A 26,039-nucleotide genomic window follows, 5' to 3' on the forward strand; every position below is an offset into this window, starting at 1 on the left:
TATTCGTTTATTCACATTTTGATTGAGATGGAGAACATACGGCACTTCAACTGATGTTCACTTATTTATGCTTCTTGGAGCTTTCTGCAAGAAAGATAGGATAGAAATGTTCTAATAAAGGGCCTATGAACACACATAACTTCCTCATGTTCTTCCTTTTAATATGCTTCTCCCGTTCTCATTTCAGTTTTGAGAAAGATTTGAACCTTGCTTGCTCCTCCCTTGAGCTAAGCTTCAAGTAGTGACTGAACCTGGATCAGCCAAACTTTATAGTGTATTTAACTGCCAGGATATTTAGAATCATGAAGTCAAGTGACCAATGTGTAAAAATACTCAACAGATTTGCTTTTGCAAATAAATATAAATAGAAGCAAATTTTCTATTCACATTTATGTGAAATATTGTAATCATGCAGGAAAGAAGTCTACTTAGTTAACTTATGGAGCTAAGTAAATCTATTTAAACTTACAGGTTTTATGAGTAGATCTATGAAATATGAATATGAATCCACAGGAGATCAACACAGGTTTACTTTGGTATTTTCTGATTTAAACATTGAGTTGCAATAAGCCAACTGTTTTGTTGATGTTACTTTTTTATTTTAAAAAAACCTATTTTTTCAATCAAGGTGACATGGTAGTTGCAGCTTCCCTGTTTTTCAGAAATCTTCTATTGCATATTTTTTATTGGACTAAAAGGAATGGCTTTGGTTATTACTGCTAAAGTATTTTTGCAGTCTTAATGCATTTGCCATTTGGCTGAGTTACCTTTTAACAAGTACAATTTATAGAAGAAAAGCATTTAATAACTCAGCGGTTTAAACAATCAGGGATATTGAAAATAAGTTTTAAAAGGTTACTATACAGGTGATCTGCAAGCAATTTGCTATCAGATACCATCTGGCTGGGAGGCACAAAAATCTTGTGGGTTTTTTTTCCAAGTGGAAGCCAAAATGTAAGTTCTGTGCAATATATCACAGTTTGATGTGCATTCATGTTTGTTTGAGTGTATTTGTATGTATACATGGTATATATAGATATGTTCCTCTCTGTTTTATGTGTATGCACACGTGCAACAAAACAGGGTTTTCTTATTTCACATATTTGTATCTAGATTTTTCGTATGCTTGTGAAAGCTTCTATCAGAACTGCTTTATTTTTTCTTCTTAAATTTATTCTGAATTGTGAGCTTCAGGTTCCTAAGTATGGGATTGATACACCAGGAAAAATCTATTAGAGAAATGTCATTTCACATTCTTTTGTACCAATTATAATGGCAGCCAATTATGGAGTGTCTTCTGAGCATCATGGAAAAAAAATATGTGGCTGCTAAGAATCCCTAAGAGACTTTATGGCACATAATCAACTGATCAATCAAATTTAAGAATCTGAAGCAAACAAATGATTTGTCTGAGGTTTTTCAGATGTTAATTAGGACAAGCAGAAAGTATGTATTTAGAAGAATTTGGGAACAACTGAGGTACCTGCATTTTGATAATGTTGTCATGAATGTGGTAGACACAATGAGATCCTTGGGACTATTAGATGTCTCCTAGATAAAGCAAGATTTTATGTGCACTTTTATTTTTCCTTCTGAGTCAAAAGCTTGGTTTCCATATCTGCTATGTTACCATGGTAGATGGCAGATATGTAACCATGGTTTATTAAATCATCATGCAAGATGCTTAACCCTAAACCATAGTTTACAAATAACCCTGGTTGGAGTTACAGAGCTCACTGTGGCTGAATGAAATGTGTGAACCCAGGCATTCTTATTTAGTTCACCTTTGAGCCCTGCTAAGCAGCTTTGGAATACGCTTAATTGTGTGATGGCTGGATGAAGTAGCTACATGAACTTCAGAATGAAAGGTGAATCCTGCTACTATCTTTTATTCCAGCAATTTTAATTAAGATAACAGATAACAGATAATCAGAGTTGGAAGGGACCTTGTATGTCATCTAGTTCAACCAGGGGGTTGGCCCAAGCGGGAGACCCTATACCATTTCGGACAAATGGCAGTCCAATCTCTTCTTGAAAGTCTCAAATGATGGCACTCCCACAATTTCCCAGGGCAAGCTGTTCCATTAGTTAATTGTTCTCACTGTCAGAAAGTTTCTCCTTATTTCCAGGTTAAATCTCTCCTTGTTCAGTTTCCATCCATTGTTCCTTGTCTGGCCTACAGGTGCTTTAGAAAATAGCTTGACCCTTTTCTCTCTGTGGCAGCCCCATAAATATTGGAACACTGCTATTATGTCTTTCCTGGTCCTTCTCTTCATCAGACTAGCCAAGCCCAGTTCCTGCAACCGTTCGTTGTATGTTTTAGCCTCCAGTCCCCTAATCATCCGGGTTGCTCTTCTCTGTACTTTTTCTAGAGTCTCCGCATCTTTTTTATAGTGTGGTGACCAAAACTGGATGCAGTACTCTAGGTGTGATCTTCTATAGCTGCCATCTCAATCACTGATTCTGGGCAGCTTACAGTTCAAAAAATATGCAATCAAACAATAAAACAAGTTCACATTTATATATGAAACTCATGCATTGAACAGACTCTTTCATACAACTTTTGGATGATTGGAATAATTAGCAACTGTATTGGGTATCCTTGCATTTTGAAATATGGGATTAAAAAAAAGTTAAAAGAACAGCAAAACATAGACCAGAGGTTTATAAAGTTGACTTCAGACTTTTAGCCAATTTCTGTAAAACAGCTGAGCTTTTGTATTTGTATAAGCTTTTCAAACAGAATGAGTTTTTATATACGTTTACTTAGAAATAAGAGCTACTGTGTTAAACAGGACTTATTCCTGGGAAACATGGAATATTAACATATTTTCTTTCTTTTTTTTAAAGTAACATTATTACAATTACCCTGGTTATATTTTAGTTTTTTTTGTCTTGAATGACCTTGTTAATGCTGTATTAACATAGACAGTTAAATAATTGTCAACATAAAGGTGTTAAGTAGTTAATTTATGAAAGCATAGCATTAGCAAAATCCAAGAAATGATCCTACCAATTTGTTTGAGAAGCAATCTATTTATGTTTCTGTTCTTCCAGGAAAATGCAATAAATGGTGAACATCTCTGGCTGGAGACCAATGTATCTGGAGATCTGTGTTACCTGGGAGAGGAAGGCTGCCAAGTTAAATTCTCAGTGAGTGTCCTATTTTCAGAATTTCTTCAGTAAATCACTCTAGTGTACATATACGCTGTGAATTCTCTCCACTGGAACACGGTGGAATCCTGCCAGTACCTCTGGGTGCCTTAGAGGGAGATGGTAGTGATGGACCTGGCTGACCCATCAGATGTCATGGAATATGGTAACCACTTCAGATTTTCCAGCAAAGAGGACCCAAAGACATTCCGTATAATTTTTGGCTGTATTATTTTATTTCTAACTTAGAAACTACTGCTATACTCTTGATGATGGTTCTGCTATTGCATGGAACACTATAATCCAGGGGTGTCAAACTTGATTTCATTGAGGGCCGCGTCAGGGTTGTGTTGGATCTTGGGGGGCTTGGGGTGTGTGGCCAGGCTGTGTGTGGCCAGCTCAACATTACTTGTGTCAGGGGCACTTATGGTGGCTTGAGCCCTGTTTTGCTGGCAGAGGGCTGCAGAAGGCATACAATATATGAGCTCCGTTCTCACTGGCACCACAGGCTGTTTTGCTGTTTCCAGGGAGGCCCCATAGGCCAGATCTAAGCACCCCTGGGTGCAGATAACTTATCAACTTGGTTGAATGATAATCGCTGAAGGACCACATCAAGAACCTTGGTATTGCAGTGGTTAGAATGCAGTACTGCAGGCTAGTTCTGATAACTGCCAGGTGACTGCAATTTGGCAGATCGAATCTCACCAGGCTCAAGATCGATTCAGCCTTCCATTCTTCCAAGATGGATAAAATGAGAATCCAGATTGTTGGGGGAAATATGCTGACTCTGTAAAACTGCTTAAAGAGGGCTGTAAAGTACTGTGAAATGGTAAATAAGTCTAAGTGCTATTGCTATTGCTATAGTACAGGCTCTTCCTTCTCAGTATTCTTTGAGGATTTTTACTCTAGCAATTCATAGGACCATTCTCTCCCCCCTCCGCATGATCATTTTATATTTTTAAAAAAATATAAGAGATGATACAGGTAGAAGAACAAGTATAATGAAAGATGGGTGGAGAAACAAATCTAAAATAGCAAAAACTATATTAATTGGAAGCTTATGTTATTGTAAGAAATTGTATAATGTTGAATTTTGAACTAAAATGTTTGGCCAACATGGGTCAATTTATTAAGGGGAGATTGTACAACACACATTAAATCGGTGTTGTAAGTTGTATGTCAAGCATCTAACACCCAAAATTTGGATGTGGCATGATTTCCTCTATAAGATTGTAGTCCAAGGATGGTTTTATAGTACCATTCTGTCATTTTGATGTATCATTAATGCAGAGAGGCCTTATATTGCCAAGGTGATGGATAGATGATCTATAGATCAGAAGTATGGAACCCTCCAGGTCCTACCCACATATTTGGAGTGGACTGCTCTAAATCAAATATTATCTTATTTGCAAAGTAAGGTACATGCTGCCATATCTACTGAGTAGAGAGCTGTTAATAGCACCTTCATCATTATATATTTTATGTACATTAGACCAAGGGTGGGATTCTACAGGTTTGCACCTATTTGCTAGAGCTGGTTGTTAACATTCTAAGCAGTTCAGAGAACTGGTTGTTAGAAGAAATTATTGGCCTAATCCTGTAAGAAAGGCAGGAAGGAAACATTCTGGTGTTGCTTACAGAAACTGCCCCTCCATTAACTCTAATTACATTCTTGGAAGGACTAGACTTCCTGTCTCAGGAACTTCTCTGGAGTTTTTTTCCTCCTTTGCTGGTACTTTGCTTGTGTGGAGTGACCATTCAAAGTTACAATGGTACCGAAAAAAGTGACTTATGACCATTTTTCACACTTATGACTATTGCAGCATCCCCACAGTCATGAGAGGCCAGGCGAGGAGATGCATGCCTCAATGTGAGTGATGTTGAGTTGGCCACACCCAGCCAGTCACATGACCACCAAGCCATGCCCACCAACTAAGCCACGCCCACAGAACTGGTTGTTAAAAAAATTGAATCCTACCCCTGCACTAGACCATGAAAGAAGTCAATTGAAAAATGAAGTGAAGGCAAATAAGAAGAACAGGCACCTGCCTCTTATCATTAGCACCTGCCTGCAGTGTCCTTGTACAATTACTGAGTGTATATGATTGCATTCATATCTACAGGCTTCCCTTGCATGCAAATTCACTATTACACAATTGATAATTTTTGGCAAAAAACAAATTGGTTAAATTTTTAAAAACCTCTTTATTATTCCACGTGGATGTTTCTTGATTTGTGAATTTTAGGAAACATACCCACGCCAGCATGCAAAAGCAGTGCATTTAGCAAAGGGGCTCTGAAATATTTCTTCCTTAAAATACATCACCCCAAATAGCAGTGATTATATTTGCTTTGACTAATTTGTAGGTTGGAGATTTTGGATGAAAAAATGGTTATATTGTTGTTTTCACTTCCAAGTTCAGATGAAGAGCTACTGGGGGCAGACTTACTCTGTATTCAACAGACCTGAATAGGAATAATTTTCATAGTTTCATTTTATTTGCTTTAAGCCAGTGTGATGTAGTCAGATTATAATTTAGAAGTATAGATTAAATTCATATCAGTCATGGAAATTCAATGAGTTATTTTGGGCCAGGTACTATCATGTCATACAACCAACTTCACAGGGTTTCTCTGGAGAAAAAATAGAAGAGAGAGATAGAGAGATGATAGATAGATAGGGTTTGGGGAAATAGGTCATAGCAAAACTTTGCTCTTTTTGTCTGGCAAAAAGAATAAAAACTGAGTAAGTCATCATTTTATTATTGAATATACATTTTTGCACATGTATTTTGAGTGTAAAGAAATTAAGAATAGAGAATGTTTATTATACATACACCTCCCGGGATAAATGGACACTTCCCTTTGCTTTGTTTTTCTTCTGTTAATGTTTCAGAAATCAGCTGTCCGAAGAAAATGCGCTGCCTGCAAGATTGTGGTCCACAACGCCTGCATGGAGCAACTGGAAAAGGTAAGATGATGCCACCTGCTGGCCAAGATGTGGCAAAGAACACAACAAAAGCATTTGTTTAGAAATTGAAACAACATCTAAAGTGAGATTTAGGCTAAAGTGCAACCATTCTATATGCCCAGTTTCCACTCCCCCGTTTACAACAGTTACCATGACTGTAACCTGTATTCAGTTTTACAACAAGAATCTAGTAGCACCTTTTCTGACTCACACATTTTATTAAAAGCCATAAACCACAGCTCACTTCTGTCAGATGCAAAAATGGAGTGGCGGGGGGAGGGAAGAGAAAGAGCGGAGAAGATGGTAGCTTATGAGGATGCAGGCTATATGTGAGACAAATTACAAGAGCCTTATCAATTAGTAATTATATTGTGTTAAAAATCCAAATTTCTATCCGTCCGTGCATCTGATGATGTGGGCAGTAGCTCATAAAACCTTATGCTTTTTAAAAAATAAAATGTGCCAGTTGAAAAGGTGCTACCAGACCCCTCCTAATTTTTTACACAATAGACCAGAGTTCCCCAACCTTTCCAGCTTTGAGGAACACTGGTGGAAGGGAGAAGGGATGGTTCATCAGAATGGCTGGCAATTGCACATGTACTCATACAGTTCCCTTTGCGTGAGTGGTGGATATGCATGCACATGCTTTCTCACTGCTCGGGGAAGTGAGGATGCACGCAGATGTGTGTGATCTTCTGCTTCCACATCCCAGTTCTGAATAGCTCATGGCCCAGTAGTTGTCTGCGGCCCAGAGGTTGAGAACCATGCAATAGAGTAATACAGCTCTCACCCTATTCATTTTTTATTGAATTCTTCTGTTTTTTGTCAGCTCTCCAAGGTAGTCCAGTCAAGGTCCAGTCCCAACTCTAACTTTATTGTAAGGCCAATTAACAGAATTTTGTAAGTTTGAGAGTACATTTCCCCTCCCTCATCTTTGCAATCCAAGAAACTAAGGAAGGGTACTGTTCTGCCCTTTATAATTACTGGCTGAATGTATAAAGGCAGACAGATTTCAACTCCACAAAGGCATCCATACAAAGTCTCTTTATTGGTTCATCAGGCATCCTCATATATAACTCACAGTTACATCAAGATTCATCTCAATGTCCAATTCTTTGCATAGCTGACTTCATGGTGTAAAAAGGATAGTGATCTTTCATCCCATAGTAGTGGAGCAAAGGGGAGAGATGTCAGCACGATGCTGGAGTCTGAGCAAGAGTGAAGGAACCTCCCCCAACCCACCAAGGGTCTATTCAGCAACCACGTGACATGGACTACATTTCCCAGGATGCCTTCCCTTAAAGGGATAGCTCCCAATTCCTAACTACCTGTCCCCATTCCTTATTAGCTATATACTGGCTGGACAGCACAGGTACCTTCTGAGATGTTTGCCATTATCCCATTCCTTTTGGGGGCTCAGCTGCCTCTTATCTGATTGTTGCCTAGCCTCTGACCCATTTTCTTCTTGTTTCCCAAGGCTAGTCTCACATACCATGACCATTTTTATTTTGGCTGCTATAAATGATGATGTTCCCCTGCACCTCTTATTTGGTCAGGGTATAGAGAGTAATGGGCAAAGTGTCAATACCCCTCACATACAAAAGCTAACTGGATGTGAAGTTAATTAGTCTTTAATTTAATATTGGTAAAGTTAATTAACTTATAATATAAGTTGTGTTGCAGGGCAGACCATATAGAGCAGACAGTTTGATCATTCCTACTTTCTTAGTTTTGGTCCATTCTGCCTAATGGTAGAGACAAACCCAGTTTGAGCAATGGTTTTCATCTAACATATAGAAGGGATTATGAGTTAACACGATATATATGATGTTTTGTTCCATAAAGCAAATGCTAGATTTCTTTACTGTGGTTATTCTGTAATCACTGGCAAATATGACAAGGATGTTCTGATATATCTTCTGGAAGCAATCAACTATAGGAGACTCCCAAGGTGCCTTTTCAGGAGGCAATTGGACTTTCATGGTTTTAAATATGAAGACAATTCACTTCTCACCGAAGAAGCTTCTTCAGTTCTGACAGTATAGTGGGAATGGAAGGATTTATATTCCTTGCGTACCACTGGTAACCTGCATCCTTTTAGAGAAGGGGTGCCAAACTCAAGGCCCGCTGGATCTGGCTCATGAGGTGCTTAAAACCAGCCCACAGGGCTGGCCTAGAAACATCAAATGACCAGCCCATAGTGCCTCTGTTAGCCAAAACCGGCCCATTTTTGACCAGTTTTCAGCAGAGTACTACAGGAGGCCATGGAGAGCAAAAATGAGATGTGGGGAAGCCATATGTGCCCCCACCTTCACCCTGTTTTGGCCGGTAAAGTACTGCAGGAAGCTGTTCAGGTCGAAAACAGGGCAGAGGGGGCCATTCCCCATTGGCCAGCAGGAGGCTGCAGGAGGTGTCCATCCCATCTCCCTGCACTGCCTCCCCTGGCCCACGGAAGAGAATCACAGTGCTGATCCAGCCCTTGAGGAAATCCAGTTTGACACCCCTGCTTTAGAGGGTCATTTTATAGGCTTGTTAAAAGGATGCAGATTGCCAGCTGTCTGCAAGGAATATAGATCCTTCCATTCCCCACTATCCTGTCAGAGATGGAGAAGATTCTTGGATGAGAAGCAAAAAGTCTTCAAAAGAAAAACAAGAAAGTCCAATTGCCTCCCGAAAAAAGCACCTCTGGGACAAGCAGGACCTGGAAGACGGAAAATCTCTACAAACCTTAGAAGAGTAACCAAATTCTATTTACTGCAAGGAGAACAATGTCCTGTGATATTTTAAAGAATAATTTTGTTTTGGTTACTTTTTTTTTTCTAGTGAGGAACAGGTTGGGTATAGCATCACAAACAAGCCTTTTCCCTAATGAAATCTCATGCCAGAAATCAGGGCCTTTTATCATGCTGCAGAGTCTGATTTTTAATTGATTTGAAAGAAAATACAAGTTTCTATTACATATAAATGTTGTATAAGCTTTGTGGAGCAGGCAAGACTAAAGGCAATGTTATTTTTTTTTAATTAACAAAAAAGAAGCATTCGTCTTCTTTTTTTGTAAATAAAATGATGGTAATTGTACACATCACCAAGGAGCCATGTTTGATTCTATTTTGTTTTGATTACCAAGAACAAATAGACTTGTGGCACACAAAAGAGCAATGAATACCTTGTGTCGTAGGCTTTTATTTTCAATTGCTGATTTGTCAGTTGCATGAAGGGATGTCTTAATTGTGCATGCTAGTCTACATTGCAGATGTGTGTTTGTGTCATCAAAATGCATATTTTAAAAAAAATGCTAGGCAGAGAAGAAACTTCAAGTTCTAAAAAGCTGGAGATTCTAAAAAGCCACATTGGTCCAATTTTCTTGATGACCTTTAGGAGAAATCACAAATATCTTCCCCTACAAATTTGTTACTGAAGGTGTCTCAAGGAATTCATCATGAATATAGTCATAAAGGACTTAGATCAGCTATTGCCACTCAATTAAATGAGGTTTTAATAGTAAGCTGGCTGTGGGTTTTCTTTTCTTCATACACTATCTATGTTAATCTAAATTAGTTTATGAGGAAAATTTATGGCCAGCTCATTTAAATCTCCCTTAAACTTATCTTGTAGTGATAAGTAATCTACTCTATTGAGTGCCTAGAGTTTAAAATGTAATTTTAAACAATATCATTATATTTTAGATAGCATTTTTACTGTGATATGATCTAGCAAGCTATCAGAAATTAAAAGCAACACTTAAAGCAGATCATTAAAATTATACATTCTTGAAATGAATGGTATTTTCACTATAATTTTACATGAATTTATAGTTAGGAGATTTGATGATGTTTTGTTGTGTGAGCCACTTAGAGGTTTATATTGTGATTGGACAAATAATTTTAAATAAATAATTATTAATAAGAGAGGGTTTACTCACATTCTCCAGGAACTCTATAGGTCTAGAACACTTAGGAATTTGATTTATTTTTTTGTCTTTGTTTTTAAGGGTAACATGTTTTATTCTAATTTTGTTTAAAATTCTATTCATTTCTTGTAAACTGTGTAAACTGTGAGCTTCTCTGGGAGAAAGAAAATGAATATATCTGAGCAATTTCCAAATTGCAAAATAGAATCATATCTTAAATATTCATCCTGAAATGTGAAGAGAATTCAGACGGAGATTAATTATATTTTCTCAGTCCTTGGCTTTGTGATCTTTGGAGAATTGACTGAAAATATTTTATTACATTTAATTTAATAACATTTAGCAAGAGATTGCACGTCTGCTATCTTATTCTCCTTTACTTCTCTCTCCTAATAACATCTAGTAATATCACACAGGTGATACAGGTGCCCCTATGTTGGAATTTTTACCTGCATTGCCATGATTTTGTAGAGTGGTGTGGTGGGCTAGAGATGGAGCTCTCACCTCACAATCAGGAGGCTGTGAGTTCGATCCTAGGTAGAGGCAGATATTTCTCTCTCTGGGTGCACTGAGAATATATCTGCCGAATATAACTCCACACATTGGCGACAGACAGGGCATCCGGCCAGTAAATACGCACTCAGCTTCATTCAGTTGCCCAGACTCCACCCTGCAAGGGATTATGGGATCATTAAAAGAGGATAATGATTGCCAGGATTTTATAGGAATAGCAATGTTCGTTGCAAAGTATTTTACATTACACATGTTGCTATTGATCCATTTATACTTCGCACAGGCTATTTTACAAGCTGTGGACCTTCCAATCTAATCTCAAAGGATTGTGAGTAAAAGCCAATCCATTAAAGATACAGTGAAATGGTTAAAATAGAGTAGCTAACAAGAGACAAAACTAAATAAAAAAATATTCAGTTAAAAGAGAATGTACTAAAGAAAGGTAAGGCCTTCATCAGACACTGAAATCAATGAGAATCGTTGGTAAACAAGACTTTCTGTAGAAAGCATTATCCTGGTATGGAAGAGAATATCATATAGGACCTCATTTTCTTCCCTTCAATTATTATTATTTATCTCACATGAAACCCTCTAGCCTCTTCATTGCAGTTTTTGTTTTCTATTGTTGAAAGCTAGTTGCATAATTTCTTAACATTTTTAACTATTTTGTATGTTTCACCCAATATCATTCTAAGCTTTGCAAACTATATTAAATGTACCTCTGAGTCACCAAAAAAATTGTCCATTCCTATTATTATCTCATGGAATAGTGTAGATGTACCAGTGGGTGGCAACGCTTTATGTTTTTTACTCACCACAAATAAACTACCATGAGATTTGCTAGATGATACATATAGATTATGGGGTCTTTGGTATTCTTTGAGCTTGGTGGTTTTCTTGCAGATGCTTCATTACTGCTACTAATGAAACATCTAAAAGAGGACCACCAAGCTCAGAGACCATTAAGGACCATCCAGTTCAACCTTGAGCTACAAATATTATCTTCTATTGATTGACTCAAAATCATTCAGGGGAGTATTTGAAGTTTTGTCCTCCTTGTTGCGCGCTTTTACCTTAACTATTACAGCATATAATATTTTCTGAGGAAAATTGTCATGTTGCATTTGAAAAAGGTTTGAAATTTTTTGGGGAGATGTCTATGATCCTCTTCAAATAAGCTGATGTTCTCTAGATGCTATAGAGCTCTGCACACCAGAACTAGATACAAGAAAGTTTTTTTCCCAAATGCCATCACTCTGCTAAACAAATAATTCCCTCAACAATGTCCAAATATTTACTAACTCTGCATTGCTATTAATCTTCTCATTATTCCTATCACCCATCTCCTCCCACTTGTAATTGTATGACTGTAACTTCGTTGCTTGTATCCTTACAATTTATATTGACTGTTTCCTAGTATGATTTGATTGCTTATTTATACCCTATGACTAACATTAAGTGTTGTACCTATGATTTTTGATGAATATATCTTTTCTTTTTATGTACACTGAGAGCATATGCACCAAGGCAAATTCCTTGGGTATCTAATCACACTTGGACAATAAAGAATTCATTCATTCATTCATTCATTCATTCATTCATTCATTCATTCATTCCTATGTACACATACTATCAATGTGCACCATCAGTATATTTGGGTAATGAAATGTATCCTCCTGTCAGTGTCTCTGACTATCATGCTTTGATCATATTACAAAAGAAGACACTACATTTATACATGGAGGCATTCTCCATCCACCTGGGAAATCTGGCTTCACACAGATGAGTGACTCTTCCCATGTATGTGCTTGTATCCCACCCCAGAAACTGGACATGGCCATGGGTGGCAAAAGCAGTGGAATCAAATGGCACTGAATACTTGAAAAATGCCTTATCAACCAAATAATGTCTTCGTAGCTCCCATTATAAAGACTCAGGGGTGGGATTCAGCTGGTTTGGGCCAGTTTGAGCAAACCGGATGCTAAATTTACATCTGGTTCACCGAACTGGTAGTTGAACTAACTGGCCGGCCCCACTCACCCCGTCCCTCCTCTCCCAGGAGTCTCCAGGCAGCCCGTTTTGGATACAGGTAAGTGCAGTTTCTGCGCGGAGGCTCTGGGAGGGCGAAAAACAGCCCTCCCAGAAGCTCCAGAAGTCCGGGCCTCCAGAACCCGGGGGAGGCTGTTTTCACCCCCCCAGAGGCCCGAGGGAAGCCTCTGGACTCTGGGGAAGGCGAAAAACAGCCCTTCCAGAAGTTATGGAAGTCTGAAAATGGGCCTGTTTCCAGCTTCTGGAGAGCCTCCGGAGCCCAGGGTAAGCATTTTCACCCTCCCAGAGGCCTAATGGAAGCCTTCAACTCTGGGGAAGGTGAAAATCGGCCCTCCTGGAAGTTCCAGTAGGCCACACTCACCCAGCAACTGGGCAGAGAACTGGTTGGGATTTTTGAATCTCACCCCTGCATACACTTCTAATTTGAAATCTATCAGTGTAAGCTTTTGCATGGAATATATATTGTACATGGAAAGAGTGACACCAGGAAAGGACTGTGCTTCTTCCCTTAGCATTATTCCCCACAAAATGCAGTTTAAAATTACATTGAGAATTTCTATAGAGAAAGAATGTTCTCTCTGCACATGGAGGTGGTCAAGGGAATAAAGTTAAGTGCATTCATTCCTTTCCTCTTTTTGTGTTCATAATATCCTCACTTTAAAAATGCTTGGAGTGAGCTGCAAAGTTCAATACATTCATAGGAAACTTTATTCCATTGATCACGTCAAATATGGTATAACTACTGCATGTCAATAATATTTCTTTATGCTTTTTATAAAGTAGTCATTTCATACCTCCATATATCTGTTTTCTGGCACTATGGGCATTTGAGTTCTGGCAATATAAATGACATATCCTGAACTGCCTAGAAATGATTTGAAAATTACTTTGAAAATCTGCCACTTAGATGTAGCTATCAAATCAAATGTGTTTTCTGCTGTCTCATTTGTCTTCAGTATTTTATTTTGGCTTTCTGGTTCAGTGCTTTTATTATCCCTAATACCAAATTTGAGTAAATAACAATTTGTAACATGGAGCAAGTTAGTTTGGGGAATTATCATAGCCTGGAGCAATTTGTGATGTTTGTTGTGGATTTCCTGCTTGATTGTTCTAGTGACAATCTGGTAATCATTATTGTTTGGTGGTTTTTTTGGTTTGCTTCCCTCCTGACAGATTAACTTCCGGTGCAAGCCAACTTTTCGAGAAGGCAGTTCCAGATCTCCAAGAGAGGTGAGTGGCAGGAGAGAGTTTGCCCCTGAATGATACATGTAGCTTTACCTGAATGACACTTATCACTAAGGAGTCTGAGTGTGATGGAATGAAATAAGAAGAGGGATTCCCAGGAGGGAGGGGTGCATTCCAGAGGAGTAAGAGGCATCTCAATCTGAATATTATATGTGACAGTGTCAGGCACAAAGGATCAGAACCATTTGTTGAGTTTCAACATGGAAGTTTTATGCAAGCCTAAACACAAGAATCCAGTCAACTAATGTTCAGTACTAAATTGGTGACAGATAAGAGTGAATGGAATTCAAGAGGGGTTGGATTTGGACTGTTTGTGGCAACATAAAGATGCTAAGCTGATGACATGTTTAACTCTGCCCCCAGCTCTGCCTGCTCTTCTTCTACAGATAGAAAAAGACTGCATCACCCAAATAGTTTATAGAGCACATTGTAGATGCAGTAGAGATGTAGATGTGGAGTTCTCAATCTGCAAGATTTTGCCTATAGGTGTGAGAATAATACAGAACTCAGCTTGAAAGAATCACCACATATCATTTGTCATTTTGGGCCCGACACTGAGTGCTTAATAGACTTATGCAAGATGTTTTTTACCTTGATAAAGTGCTCTTCACTATGGAAGTAAAATGAGTTTCCTCACAAAGGCAAAAAGGAGACAGGTTGAACTCAGCCTATATAATTTTGCGCATTGTGAAATGCAGAATAGAGCTTTATTCAATAATCATATTAGAGTGTTGTGTGATTATAGGCATGGAGGTGCTAATAACTGGGAGGGACTGGAAAGAAAAATTTCTCAGAAATAATTAGAATGGATTATTAATTAGTATGGGAGTTCTAATCTCACACATCTAAAAGGCATCATATTTCAAAAGGTTAAGAAGTCCTATGGCCTAGGGCAGTGATGGTGAACCTGTGGCACACATGCCAGAGGTGGCACGCAGAGCCCTCTCAGTGGGCACACTCACCATCACCAGCTGCTCTTCTGCTTTCTGGCATGCCAGACAGCTGGTCTTTGCAGGCACTGGAGCATGAGAAAACAGTCCAAAAAATCCCCCCAAAATATGCCATTTATGGACCATTTTCAGGCCATTTTTCAGACTGTTTTTGGCATGAAAAAATAGTCTGAAAATGGCCTGGAAAACAGCTCAGAAAATGGCCCAAAATGTCCTGAAAATGGCCAAAAACCTGACAGTTTTCCAGGCTGTTTTTCAGGCCGGTTTCCAGGCCATTTTCCAGGCCATTTTCTGCCTGTTTGGGGGCATTTTTCAGGCTGTTTTCAAGCCATTTTGGCAGGAAAAATGGCCCCCAAATAGATTGGAAATGGCCTGGAAAACAGCTCAGAAAATGGTCCATAAAATGGCCAAAACCAGGCAGTTTAGCCACTTCTTTTCAGCATCATGGCAAGTTTCCACTATAAAAGATCTTCCTATGTGCTTCAGAACATCTTATTATGCATGATTACCTTTTGCCAATGTGAGGTAATGTCTGTGCTCTCTTATAGGTAGGTTGGTCAATGTTCTATAAATAGAGTTGGGGTTGAATTGGAGTGCATTTTAAATTAATTCTTTTCCTTGCTGGTGTTTCTCTGTTGTACAGAATTTCGTTCGACATCACTGGGTTCACAGAAGGCGACAGGAAGGGAAATGTAAACAATGTGGAAAGGTATAAATAATGCCATCAAAATCTGTAAAAAAAAAAAAATATAAATTCTAGTCTTTAGGGTCTCTTCTTCTAGCAGCATAATCAGCCTCTTTAAAGATATTAAAACCGAGGCCTATACTGTAGATTTTAATGAGTTCAGATCATTTTTGATATTCTTTTTCTCCCTAACAAATTTTGAAGGGTATCTTTCTGGCTGCCAGATACCCACCTTTGTTGTAGCCAACACCTTTTGTTGCAAAAAATCAGATTACCATTAGGTGGCAGCAAATTAGAATCAATATTTTTTTCAGTGCCTCTTTACTGCTATCTACTGGCTGTTCAGATGTTTGAAACTCAGACATTAGCCTTATCAGAGTGCATAGATACTGTTTGGCTCACTCAAGAATGTTATTGATTCAAGATGTGGAAATCTATGTAACATCTTAATCTCTGACAGTATCTGAGCAGTCTGATAGTCAAAAACATCAAGTTCTGGGACTTTTAAAATCTGCTTCCATGTAAACTTATATTTAATGCTCTTTGTTCCTCTAGTTCTCAATTTAACAAATCTGAAAAAAGAAGAAGAAATTTTCAGACCTGCAAAAAAGAATAACGGCTCTATTATCTCTAAGCAGTATCTTTGATTTTTCACATCATTCATTCCTCTGAAATCATTTTTTAAATTATTACCTTTTTTAATAAGCTAGATAATTTTACCATCTTTTTCTTACTCTTAAAAAAGCACAAATCTCTGCTCCTCAATATATATACCAATTATATAGTTGCTGCAGTTTCTGAAATGCGTTCACTGAATTCCCAAAAACCAAACTAACTGTGTTAATGTGAATTAGCAGAAGATAATAAATTGTGTTATACAGGAGCAATAACTGCTAGGAGCCATTACTGAATTTCAGAAACATTTACCATGCGCATGAGGTCCAAGATTAAGAACAACAACACACCATTACTAATTGTTGTAGCATGGCCAGTATCACAAGTATCTAATCTGATCATTTATCAGAAATCCTAAATCAACGGAGGAGATGCTTCTAATAATGCAAACATATTATAAACAGTGCAACCATGATTGTTGTATGGTAGCTGGAGTTGCTTTTGGTGTGAAATCTGACAAATACCCACATTACACTAAGGTTTTAGGTTCTATCTTAGTATTCTAGTTTCCACACTCCACTTCTTCTGGATTAATGTTGCTAATTGGGAAACATTCCTTGATTTATAGAACCAACTATATATTGATCCATTGGGTTTTTTAATAAAAGGATTTAGTTACATGTCCATTGTGTAATCTCACAGTATTCTATTTATTTATATTTGCTGAGAGTTGCCTTGAACTGCAAGATGGACACCAAATAAATTTGATTGATAAATGAATGAACAAACAAACAAATGAATGAATAAATAAAAAATAACATATTTGTAAAACTTCTCCTCTCATAATTTGTGCATATAATAAGCTTAATAAATAAAAATTTAGAAAAGAAGACATTTTATATAAAACCAAATAAGCAAAAAACAACAACTAACCCTTACATATGATTGTGGCTGGTAATAATAACTTATGCTCTCATCACATCATCTCCAGAACCTTACAACCTAGATAAAAAGGAATTAACACCAGACAAACAATCAAGCAGTAAACAGTAACCTAAGCAAGGAACTACCAAAATGACAAGCCCCACAACACTAGCATGTATATATAAACAAGGAGCAAACACCACATTCACTAGCCCTGATTATGTTACCTTGTCTGGTACTGAAATGTCTGCAAACAAACAACCAAGCTCAGAAAGTATTAAGGTCTCCATAGTTCAACTCTCAGCTACATACTGTATATTATCTGCTATTGGAGTTACTGTGTATCTCAAAAGTTGCTGGATTTGTCTACATCAGCTTGAGGCTCAGGTTGATAAAATAAAGTCCCCCCCCACCCCATATTGCATATAGAATATTTATGTATTCTGTATTCAGTAACAATAACCTGTTATTTCAAAAGTTCTGACAGACCTTAAGCAGAGCTTTTTTGAGATGAGTTTGGAAAGTAAAGATGTCATCGAAGCTTCAACTTTAGCCGCTGTCATATATTGTGTGACTATTAGAAATAGGTGTTATATTTGGGAAAAAAATATGTGAAATGTTAGCTGGTGATGCAACAAACTCTTGTTATTTCAGGGATTTCAACAAAAATTCTCCTTTCATAGTAAAGAGATTGTAGCTATCAGCTGTTCATGGTGCAAGCAAGCGGTAAGTCATTTTTTTTAAAGTCATCCTGCAAATTTTAGCCTATGGATAAAGTCCGTTCTGCTTCTTATTTCCCATTTCCTTCCTCTTATAGAAATACAGAAAACTTGATGGCAGAAAAAGACCTAGTCTGCCCATTGAATCTGCCTTTTGAGTTTGCTGAATTTTTAAAATTTTTTTGCCAGATAATGGACATTTGTACATTATATATCCAAGCATGTATAAACTCAGTTACTGATGATTGACCTACTACCCCTGCTGGAAGTTGGTTCCAACCTTTCATTATTCTTTCTTTGAAGTAATACTCTCTAACATTACCATTGTACTTTCTTCCTGTCAGTTTGAGGTTATGCCCCATGTTCTTGGTTTTTGCAATATTTTGCAAATAACTGCCTACTAAATCCTTATTCACATCCTTAATATATTTAAAGGTTTCAATCACATTCCCCAGTTTCCCTTCTGTCCTCTAGGCTGTACACATTCAGTTCCTCAATCACTCCTGATATTGTTTTGTCCCTCACATCTTGCATGGTTGCCCATCTCTGGACTTGCTCAATCTTAACAATACCTTTTTTTTTTAAAGTGAGGTTTTCAGAACTGGACCCAGTATTCTGAATGAGGTCTGATTAAAATCAGGGGTGGGCTGCTGGGGTTTCACAGGAGTTCAAGAGAGCCCCTAGCTAAGATTCTGCACAGTTCAAAGAATCCCCAAATCCCACTCCTGGCTGGCCCCGCCCTGCCCACCTCACTCCTTCCAGGAGTCCCCACATGGCTAGTTTTAGATGTGGGTAAGTGCAGAGGCTTGGGGAGGGTGATAAATGGGCCCTGGAAGTTCAGGAAGGCCAGAAATGGGCCCGTTCCTGGCTTCTAGGGAGCCTCCGGAGCCCAGGGAGGCTGTTCATCCTGGTTGCTCTTCTTTTTAAAGATACCCATTCTTTGGGCGTAAAATGCTACGAGGCAAGAGAAAAGGAAGATTGGAATATGTTCTTTTTCCTAATGCTGATGTCTTTGGTTCCTCCCTTTCTCACCTTTGCCCTTCTCCATACTCTTCATTTCACAGAGGCCTCTGCTTTTCTTCCCTCTAGTTTCACAATAAAGTCACCTGTTTCCTGCTACAACACATTGAGGAGCCTTGTTCCCTAGGAGCTCATGCTGCTGTTATTGTCCCCCCCACCTGGATCATTAAGGTGAAGAAGCCTCAGGTAACAGCATGCTTCTGCCTGTTCTGACAGTGTGGATTGGTTCACTTGGCTGAAGGCTGCTGATATTCCTGTGGGGAAAAACATGCTCTCCTGCCTTTGGCTACCATCAACTATTACCCCTAATTGCTGTAAGACATGAGCTTCCCTTTCCAGACAGTTTTTCTAAAACTTTTCTTTAATTTTATTTTAAACCGGGAGAGTAAAATGTTCGATCTTGGGGATTGTGGCTCAAAAGCAACCATTTCTTCCTTCCAGGGAGTAGCTTAAATATACATGTGGAATGTTAACAGGAATGTTAAATGATCACCTTAAGAATCTGGATAAATTCTTTCTGGTTGAGATCTCAAATGGAAAACTGATTTCCAGGTTCAGCCTTCGAGCAGCGGGTGTAGCCAGAAGCAGAATCAGGTATGATCAGACCCCACAGGAAACATGGTTGAAGTCAAATGAACAGGCTTTTTGAACTGTACAGTTTGGAAAGTGGCCATGGTTCATGTACAGCTAGTCCAGGTTTTCCAGATGATCCTTGGGTTTCTACCTTGAGGTAGTTTGCTCAAATCCAGTTTATTCCTCTATAAGTATCTTGATTCAGTCTGTGGTCTTCTGGATTGAACATGATTTTTCTCCAAGCTGGAGAATGTGGTGAAAGGACTTCTCATAAAATGTTGGTTCAGAAGTCATATTCTCATCTACTACCTTGGAACTTGGGATATTTTTTTTTAACCAGGGTTTCCAATTAATATGCTTTTGCAACCTATAGAGCAGTTATTATTATTATTTTGCTAGTAGGATTGTCATTTTTGAGTTTGAGCAGGTATTTTAAACTAAATTATTTTAGGGAAAAAATATAGTGCAGCAGAACAACAACCGTTTATAACTTTTGACAGATTATATTATTCAATGGACCTTTGGGCTAACATATCTACTTCTGTTTTAAAGGTCTATAAGTAGATAATGAAAACAATATTCAAAGTTGATTTTAGGGGATGTTTTTGCTTTCTTTCAAAAAAGGGCTTTGCTCCATAGAGATATATGGAAATCACAATGTCTTCCCTTGGAATTGCTGTACTGTGATAAATTCTTTCCTTTTTCACAGCAAATGATACTTTGGTGATTTGAAATACTTTTGAGTTCTCTCCATTATGAAGAGATGGAATATATGGCGTGGAGAAGAGTATTCATGTGTTCAGGGAAATTATGAAAGGGAGTGCTGTGTGGATTCCAGACTTTCTATTAAATGCATGGATGAATGTGGGAAATTGAGCCTGGAGGTATAGTTGGGTAACTCCTTCAGAAGAAAGAAGCAAATAATCACTTTACTGGAACATATAATGTTTGGATCTTGGATCTGCAAGAGAATCCAAAGTAAAAGGAACAATAATAACAACAAACAAATATAGAGTAACCCAAGAAAGAATAATAATTTATTTGTGCTTGAATTGGAATTATTGTGATGGATTATTTGAAATGTTCCTTAATGAGGAGTAATATGACCATTGAAAGTTTTACTAGAAGGGGAATTTGGCTTCAAGCCCTGTTATTAAGAGCCCAATGCTGAAATGAATGAATGAATTAGGAATGAATTCTTTATTGGCCAAATGTGATTAGACATACAAGGAATTTGTCTTGGTGCATAGGCTCTCAGTGTACATAAAAAGAAAAGATACATTCATCAAGAATCATAAGGTACAACACTTAATGATAGTCATAGGGTACAAATAAGCAATCAAATCATACTAGGAAACAGTCAATATACATTGTAAGGATATAACAAGTGACAAAGTTACAGTCATACAATCACAAGTGGGAGGGGATGGGTCATAGGAATGATAAGAGGATTAATAATAATAGTAATGCAGAGTTAATAAATAGTTGGACATTGTTGAGGGAATTATTTGTTTAGCAGAGTAATAGCGTTTGAGAAAAAACTGTTCTTGTGTCTAGTTGTTCTGGAGTGCAGTGCTCTATAGCATCATTTTGAGGGTAGGAGTTGAAACAGTTTATGTCCAGGATGTAAGGGGTCTGTAAATATTTTCACAGCCCTTTTTTTGACGCATGCAATGTACAGGTCCGCAACGGAAGCAGACTGGTATAATTGTTTTTTCTGTAGTCATAATTATCCTGTGAAGTCGGTGCAGAACCCAACCAGACAGTTGTAGAGGTGCAGATGACAGACTCAAAAGTGCTTTTGGTTGCTCAGAAATTCTCTTCCCTTGTAAAAGAAGCATTGATTTTTTAAAAAAAAAAACACCTTATTTTAAGGACACATGAACATGTCTCATGTGGTTGAGCTTATTTTATACCTGGAGATGGCAGAAGGTGCTAAAGCTGTGGTTATTTTTGTAACACATCTCTCCATGATTTTGAAGTCTGCCTGGCTGCCCACACCACTGAAAGCCTCACGGGAAGTCTTTTTGCATGCTGCCTTCCTTTGTGTTTTAATAGAAACATGGGAAGCCAAAGAGGCTGTGTCATCTTGGGGAGCTGATTCTAAAAAGAAAGACTAGCACTTGGTCATCTTCTAATTGAAGAAGACAATGTACTCAACCCATGAGAGCATCACTGAAACAATCTTCTCCTTTAAAAGATATTGCCAATACCTTTTTATCAATTTAGATAAGGTGGAAACAAATTCAGGAATAGTTTTTTTCCCCTGTATGAAACTGTTATAAACAATTTAAATGATCTGCACAGAAATGCGGGCTAATAGACCGAAGTGGTTGTGAATGCCAGAGGCATTCATTTTATGATTAAAAGTGGAAACATGACTCTTTGTAGATAACACGGCTGTATTTATCATTAGATGTAAAAGAATAACTTTAACAATATTCCCCTGCCTCATAGCTTTCATAGAATTATAATGTTGAAGGTGGATGTTTAGGTCATTGTCAATTCCTATATACAGTGCAGAAATATAATTAAACCATTCCCAAGAGATGCTTATTAAGCAGCTGCTTGAACAAATCCAGTGAAGCGAATCCTGTACTTCTCTGGATAATTAAATCCACTGTCAAATTACTTGTACTTTCTGGAAGTTTCTTCTAACATTCCCTTGGAATCTGCCTTCCTGTAAATTAAATCCATTATTCTATGTCATGCACTCTGAAGAAAGGCCTTGACCTTGCTTTCAAAAATTTGATGTGGGACATCATATCCCCTATCAGTGATTGTTTTTTAGGGCTAAAGATACCCAGTTCCTTCAATCTTTCCTCATAAGCCTGAAATTTTCATTTTCTTTGACTCCTTAAAGTATTTAGAATATTTGCAAAAACAAACTCTTGAGCTATCCATCTATTGGGATAGTTTGCATTGTTCCTTTGTGGTATACACAGAAGTGCTTTTCTTTAATTTTCATTATACTTTCAAGGAATTTCAACATGGAGAAAATGGCTTTGTGATTTTGCAACATTATCCAAGGGGAACACACAACTTGCATTCTGGAATGTACAGGGATTTAGCATTGAGTGGTACAGAATGAAATGCCAATAATTTATGGGGACAGAGAGGAGAAAGGATTTGCTCAGATACACACCAAACAAATCCTACATAATTAAAACAAAGACTAAAGTCTTCATTATCTTTATTTTTTAGTTATTATTTTAAAAACTAGGGACAAATACAGTTAAATGCTCAGAGTAATCCAGCCAGCTCAACATTGGGAGAATATCTCTAGAAAGATTTAAGTGGCCAACAATGAGGTTTTCTTTGAAGTTGCTTATACTTAATATATAGGATATCTTATAAGTCATTACTTTGTTAGGTAATTCTTGCATAGGAACATATCTCTGGCAGCCATTGCCGACATTATAAATCAACAAATATGGATTATTTGACAGAGATTTTGAACAGGAACTTGGTGTTTCTTAAGCCAACCTACTTGATGCATATTTTTTGCAAAATACAAGTACAGAATCCATTGCTATGCTCTTTTACTGTACAGGTGACTTGTTTAACAACCACTTGGTCAGTGACCATTCAGACTTGCAACAACTGAATGAATGATAGTTATGAACATTTCTTAAAGTTCTGATCAATGCAGTCCTCCCACGGACACATCCTTGCAAACTGGGTGGTCAGCTTCACACAAAGTAGTGTCAATGAGGAAGCCAGCAGGGAATCATGATCGTTTGATGTTCTTGCCCAATGACTCATGTGGTTCTTGGCTAATAATGGTCATTGGCAGTGGTGGGATTCAACTAATTTAACAACCAGTTTGCCCAGGGTCAGGTTGGCTGTCGTGGGAGGCATGGCCCATTCCCATCCTCCAGCTCTGCTGCACATGCAGGAAGAGCCTCCTATGATGGCCAACTTGACCCTGGGCAAACTAGTTATTAAATTACACCCCCCCCCCACGATCAAAATGGATGATGGGTGCTGTGCTGCAATGGAGAAACAGGCAATGGAGTGGCTGGCATGAGAAAAGGAGGAGGAGCAGGGAGAAGAAAGAAGGAAAGTGGCTTTCTCCATCCTCATGTTGGCTGCTCCATTGCCCGTTTCTCCATTGCAGCACAGCACCCATGATCCATTTTAATAGTGTTGGGCGAGTAATTTAATAACCGGTTCAGTTGAACCGGTGAAAACCAGCTAAATCCCACCACTGGTCTTTGGGGCTGTCAGAATTGCTACCGCTAAATGGCACATGATGTCATACTTTATGACTGCATTACTTGGAAACAGAAAGTCTGATTCCAATTATTGTTGTTAATTGAGGATTATCTGTACATTTAAAATCAATAGTCTGTGAATCAACTCTAAAAATGTTTAGCATTGTCTCTAAAAAGTAACCTGTGATATCACACATCAACTAATATGAGACAGGAGGATATATCTAACCTACTAATAATTAATTACCCTACCGGTTAATGCCATTGGTTTAAGTAGGAGAAAAGACCCCCCCCTCCCCGGAGCATAGCTGGCTTTATCTTGTTCTCCTTAACCTTTTTATATAGGTGGTCTCCACACCAGGAGACGAACTTGATTGGGCGGGAGACTGGAGCCCCGGAAGGAAAACGGGCGTCTCCTACCTGAAATGGGAGGGTTGGCAGGTACAGCATGTGCTCTTATGTGAGTCTATGGGAGCATCTAGTTTTCTTCTCCCTCACAGCATTGGAAGTCTCCGGTTCTGAAAGTACCAGTCTGGTCTTAGTGTGTGGCTTTCTCCATAACAGTGATGTGAAAATGTAAAGCATGAGACGCATGTTCTTTCAACTCATGCATGCGTGCCCAGATGGTGTATCATTCTCCACAGGTACTGTCACAAAGGTGTTTCTTATAGGGAGATCTTCTGTTTGGCATAATTGTTTTTAAATTCTCCCCCTTCTCTTCTTAAAAAATCAAAACAAAACAGAATTCACTGAAAAATTCGACCAGGCGGAAGAAAAGAACCTCTTTTAAAAGGAAAGTCAGTAAAAGAGGAAATGAGGTAAGTTTTTCAAACAATTTATTATGATTATTAATTAGGGGAAAAATAATCATAACAAAACAGCTGATCCAATCTGATCCCTTTCAGTTCTATTAGACACATCCCATTCTATTCTAGAGGCATGTTATATGAGGCATGTTATACTTATGCTAAATATAATGTGTTTGGTGATTAATGATTGATTAATGATTATTAATTAGTGGAATTAATGACTAATCAATGATTATTAATTGGAGAAATATACTCATAAAACAACAGGTGATCCAATCTGATCCCTTTCAGTTATATTAGCTGACATATCCCATTATATTCTAGAAGATTCTAGATTTATGCTAAATATAACATGTATTTAACATTATATTTATTTTCTCCTCTCTTCCCCAAGTCCCATCCCAAACCCAATTCATATTTCCTGCTTGATTGAAAATGCATATCCCCAAACTGTTATCTGTGGAGACTCCTGTCTCTACCATTCAGGACATTTGAATAGACTTTTATAAAGATGTAGGATGGGGTTAACTATTTTTCATCAAATTGTAGTGAGGAATCACATTCTGAATCTTTATGATACCTTACTTTTTTTTTTTTTTAATAAGAAGCAATTCGATTATTTTATGCCTGGTAGTTTTATACCACTAGCTAAAGTGCCTGCTGCAACTTTCTGCTGATGCTTTCCTTTTCTTTCTCTAGGAGAACAAAGGGCGACCATTTATGATTAAACCTATCTCTTCCCCTCTCATGAAACCCTTGCTTGTATTTGTGAATCCAAAAAGTGGAGGGAATCAGGTAAATATGGGGCATCAAGCACAGAATGTGCTTTTACCAAGAAAGGGGTTCAGAATACATGCCAGAAAAAAAATATCTCAAACTTGATGAAAGAGTTAAAGGTTGGAAGTAAGTTCTAAAATAAGATAGAAGAGAATATTGCAGCTCAGAGTTGAACTGGGAGTCCTTGGTGGTCTCTGAACTTGGTGGTTTTCTTGCAGATGTTGCACTACCAAACTAGGTAATATCACTAGCGCATCTGAAATAAGAGTTCTCTTAATGGGAAACTAATGAAATTCTGTATCATGCATTTTAAGACTGAGATACAAGTTAATTGATCGTTTTCTTTTTTTTTTTTTGTCCTTTACAGGGTACTAAAGTGCTTCAAATGTTTATGTGGTACTTGAATCCACGTCAGGTTTTTGACCTATCTCAGGAAGGACCAAGAGATGCGTAAGTTTTGGGGTGTTTAGTTTGACCCGCCCTTCATTATTTTCATGTGAGACAACTCAAAACACATTGGAGGGAAATATTACTATCTCTAATAATTAAAAACATAAACTGGCTTCTAGCCATGATGGCTGGAAGTAATGGGAATTCCAGCTCCAACAAATGCAGAGAGAATTAACTTGAGAGGGATGAATTGACAGAAACTATCCCTTGAACTGTTCAGTTGTGACAATTACATTTATACTTCCTTATGCTTATTATTATCCTCTTCAGTGGGCACCAGGCAATTTTGAACAGCTAAGAGCCATACTTCAAAAAAAAAAAAAAAATGGGGAGATGATGGTGGTGAACGACTGCATTGGATACAAAAATTACATGAGAATGTCAAGTAAATGACTGAAACCAGAATTTCCAGTAATGATGAAAATAGTTTAATTTTTTAAGGGGAAAATTTAAGGTGTG

The 26,039-nt window shown here is 37.9% G+C and overlaps 1 protein-coding gene across 3 annotated transcripts in view; it reads left to right on the forward strand.

Annotated features, from left to right (window-relative positions):
* The window catches only part of DGKI (diacylglycerol kinase iota), a 276,299-nt gene that overhangs the window by 123,415 nt on the left and 126,845 nt on the right, over positions 1-26,039 (forward strand). For all 3 annotated transcript variants that reach the window (XM_087934980.1, XM_087934981.1, XM_026698300.2), the window contains 9 exons: positions 3,058-3,153; positions 6,050-6,124; positions 13,770-13,826; positions 15,435-15,500; positions 17,670-17,741; positions 18,824-18,940; positions 24,288-24,362; positions 25,053-25,148; positions 25,498-25,580. In XM_087934980.1, coding sequence (XP_087791106.1) covers positions 3,058-3,153; positions 6,050-6,124; positions 13,770-13,826; positions 15,435-15,500; positions 17,670-17,741; positions 18,824-18,940; positions 24,288-24,362; positions 25,053-25,148; positions 25,498-25,580 — 737 coding nt within the window. The remainder of the gene's footprint in view (positions 1-3,057; positions 3,154-6,049; positions 6,125-13,769; positions 13,827-15,434; positions 15,501-17,669; positions 17,742-18,823; positions 18,941-24,287; positions 24,363-25,052; positions 25,149-25,497; positions 25,581-26,039) is intronic.

This window comes from Pseudonaja textilis, chromosome 5 (genome assembly GCF_049901715.1).
Source record: "Pseudonaja textilis isolate UNSWEBS1 chromosome 5, rPseTex1.2, whole genome shotgun sequence".
NCBI lineage: Eukaryota > Metazoa > Chordata > Lepidosauria > Squamata > Elapidae > Pseudonaja > Pseudonaja textilis.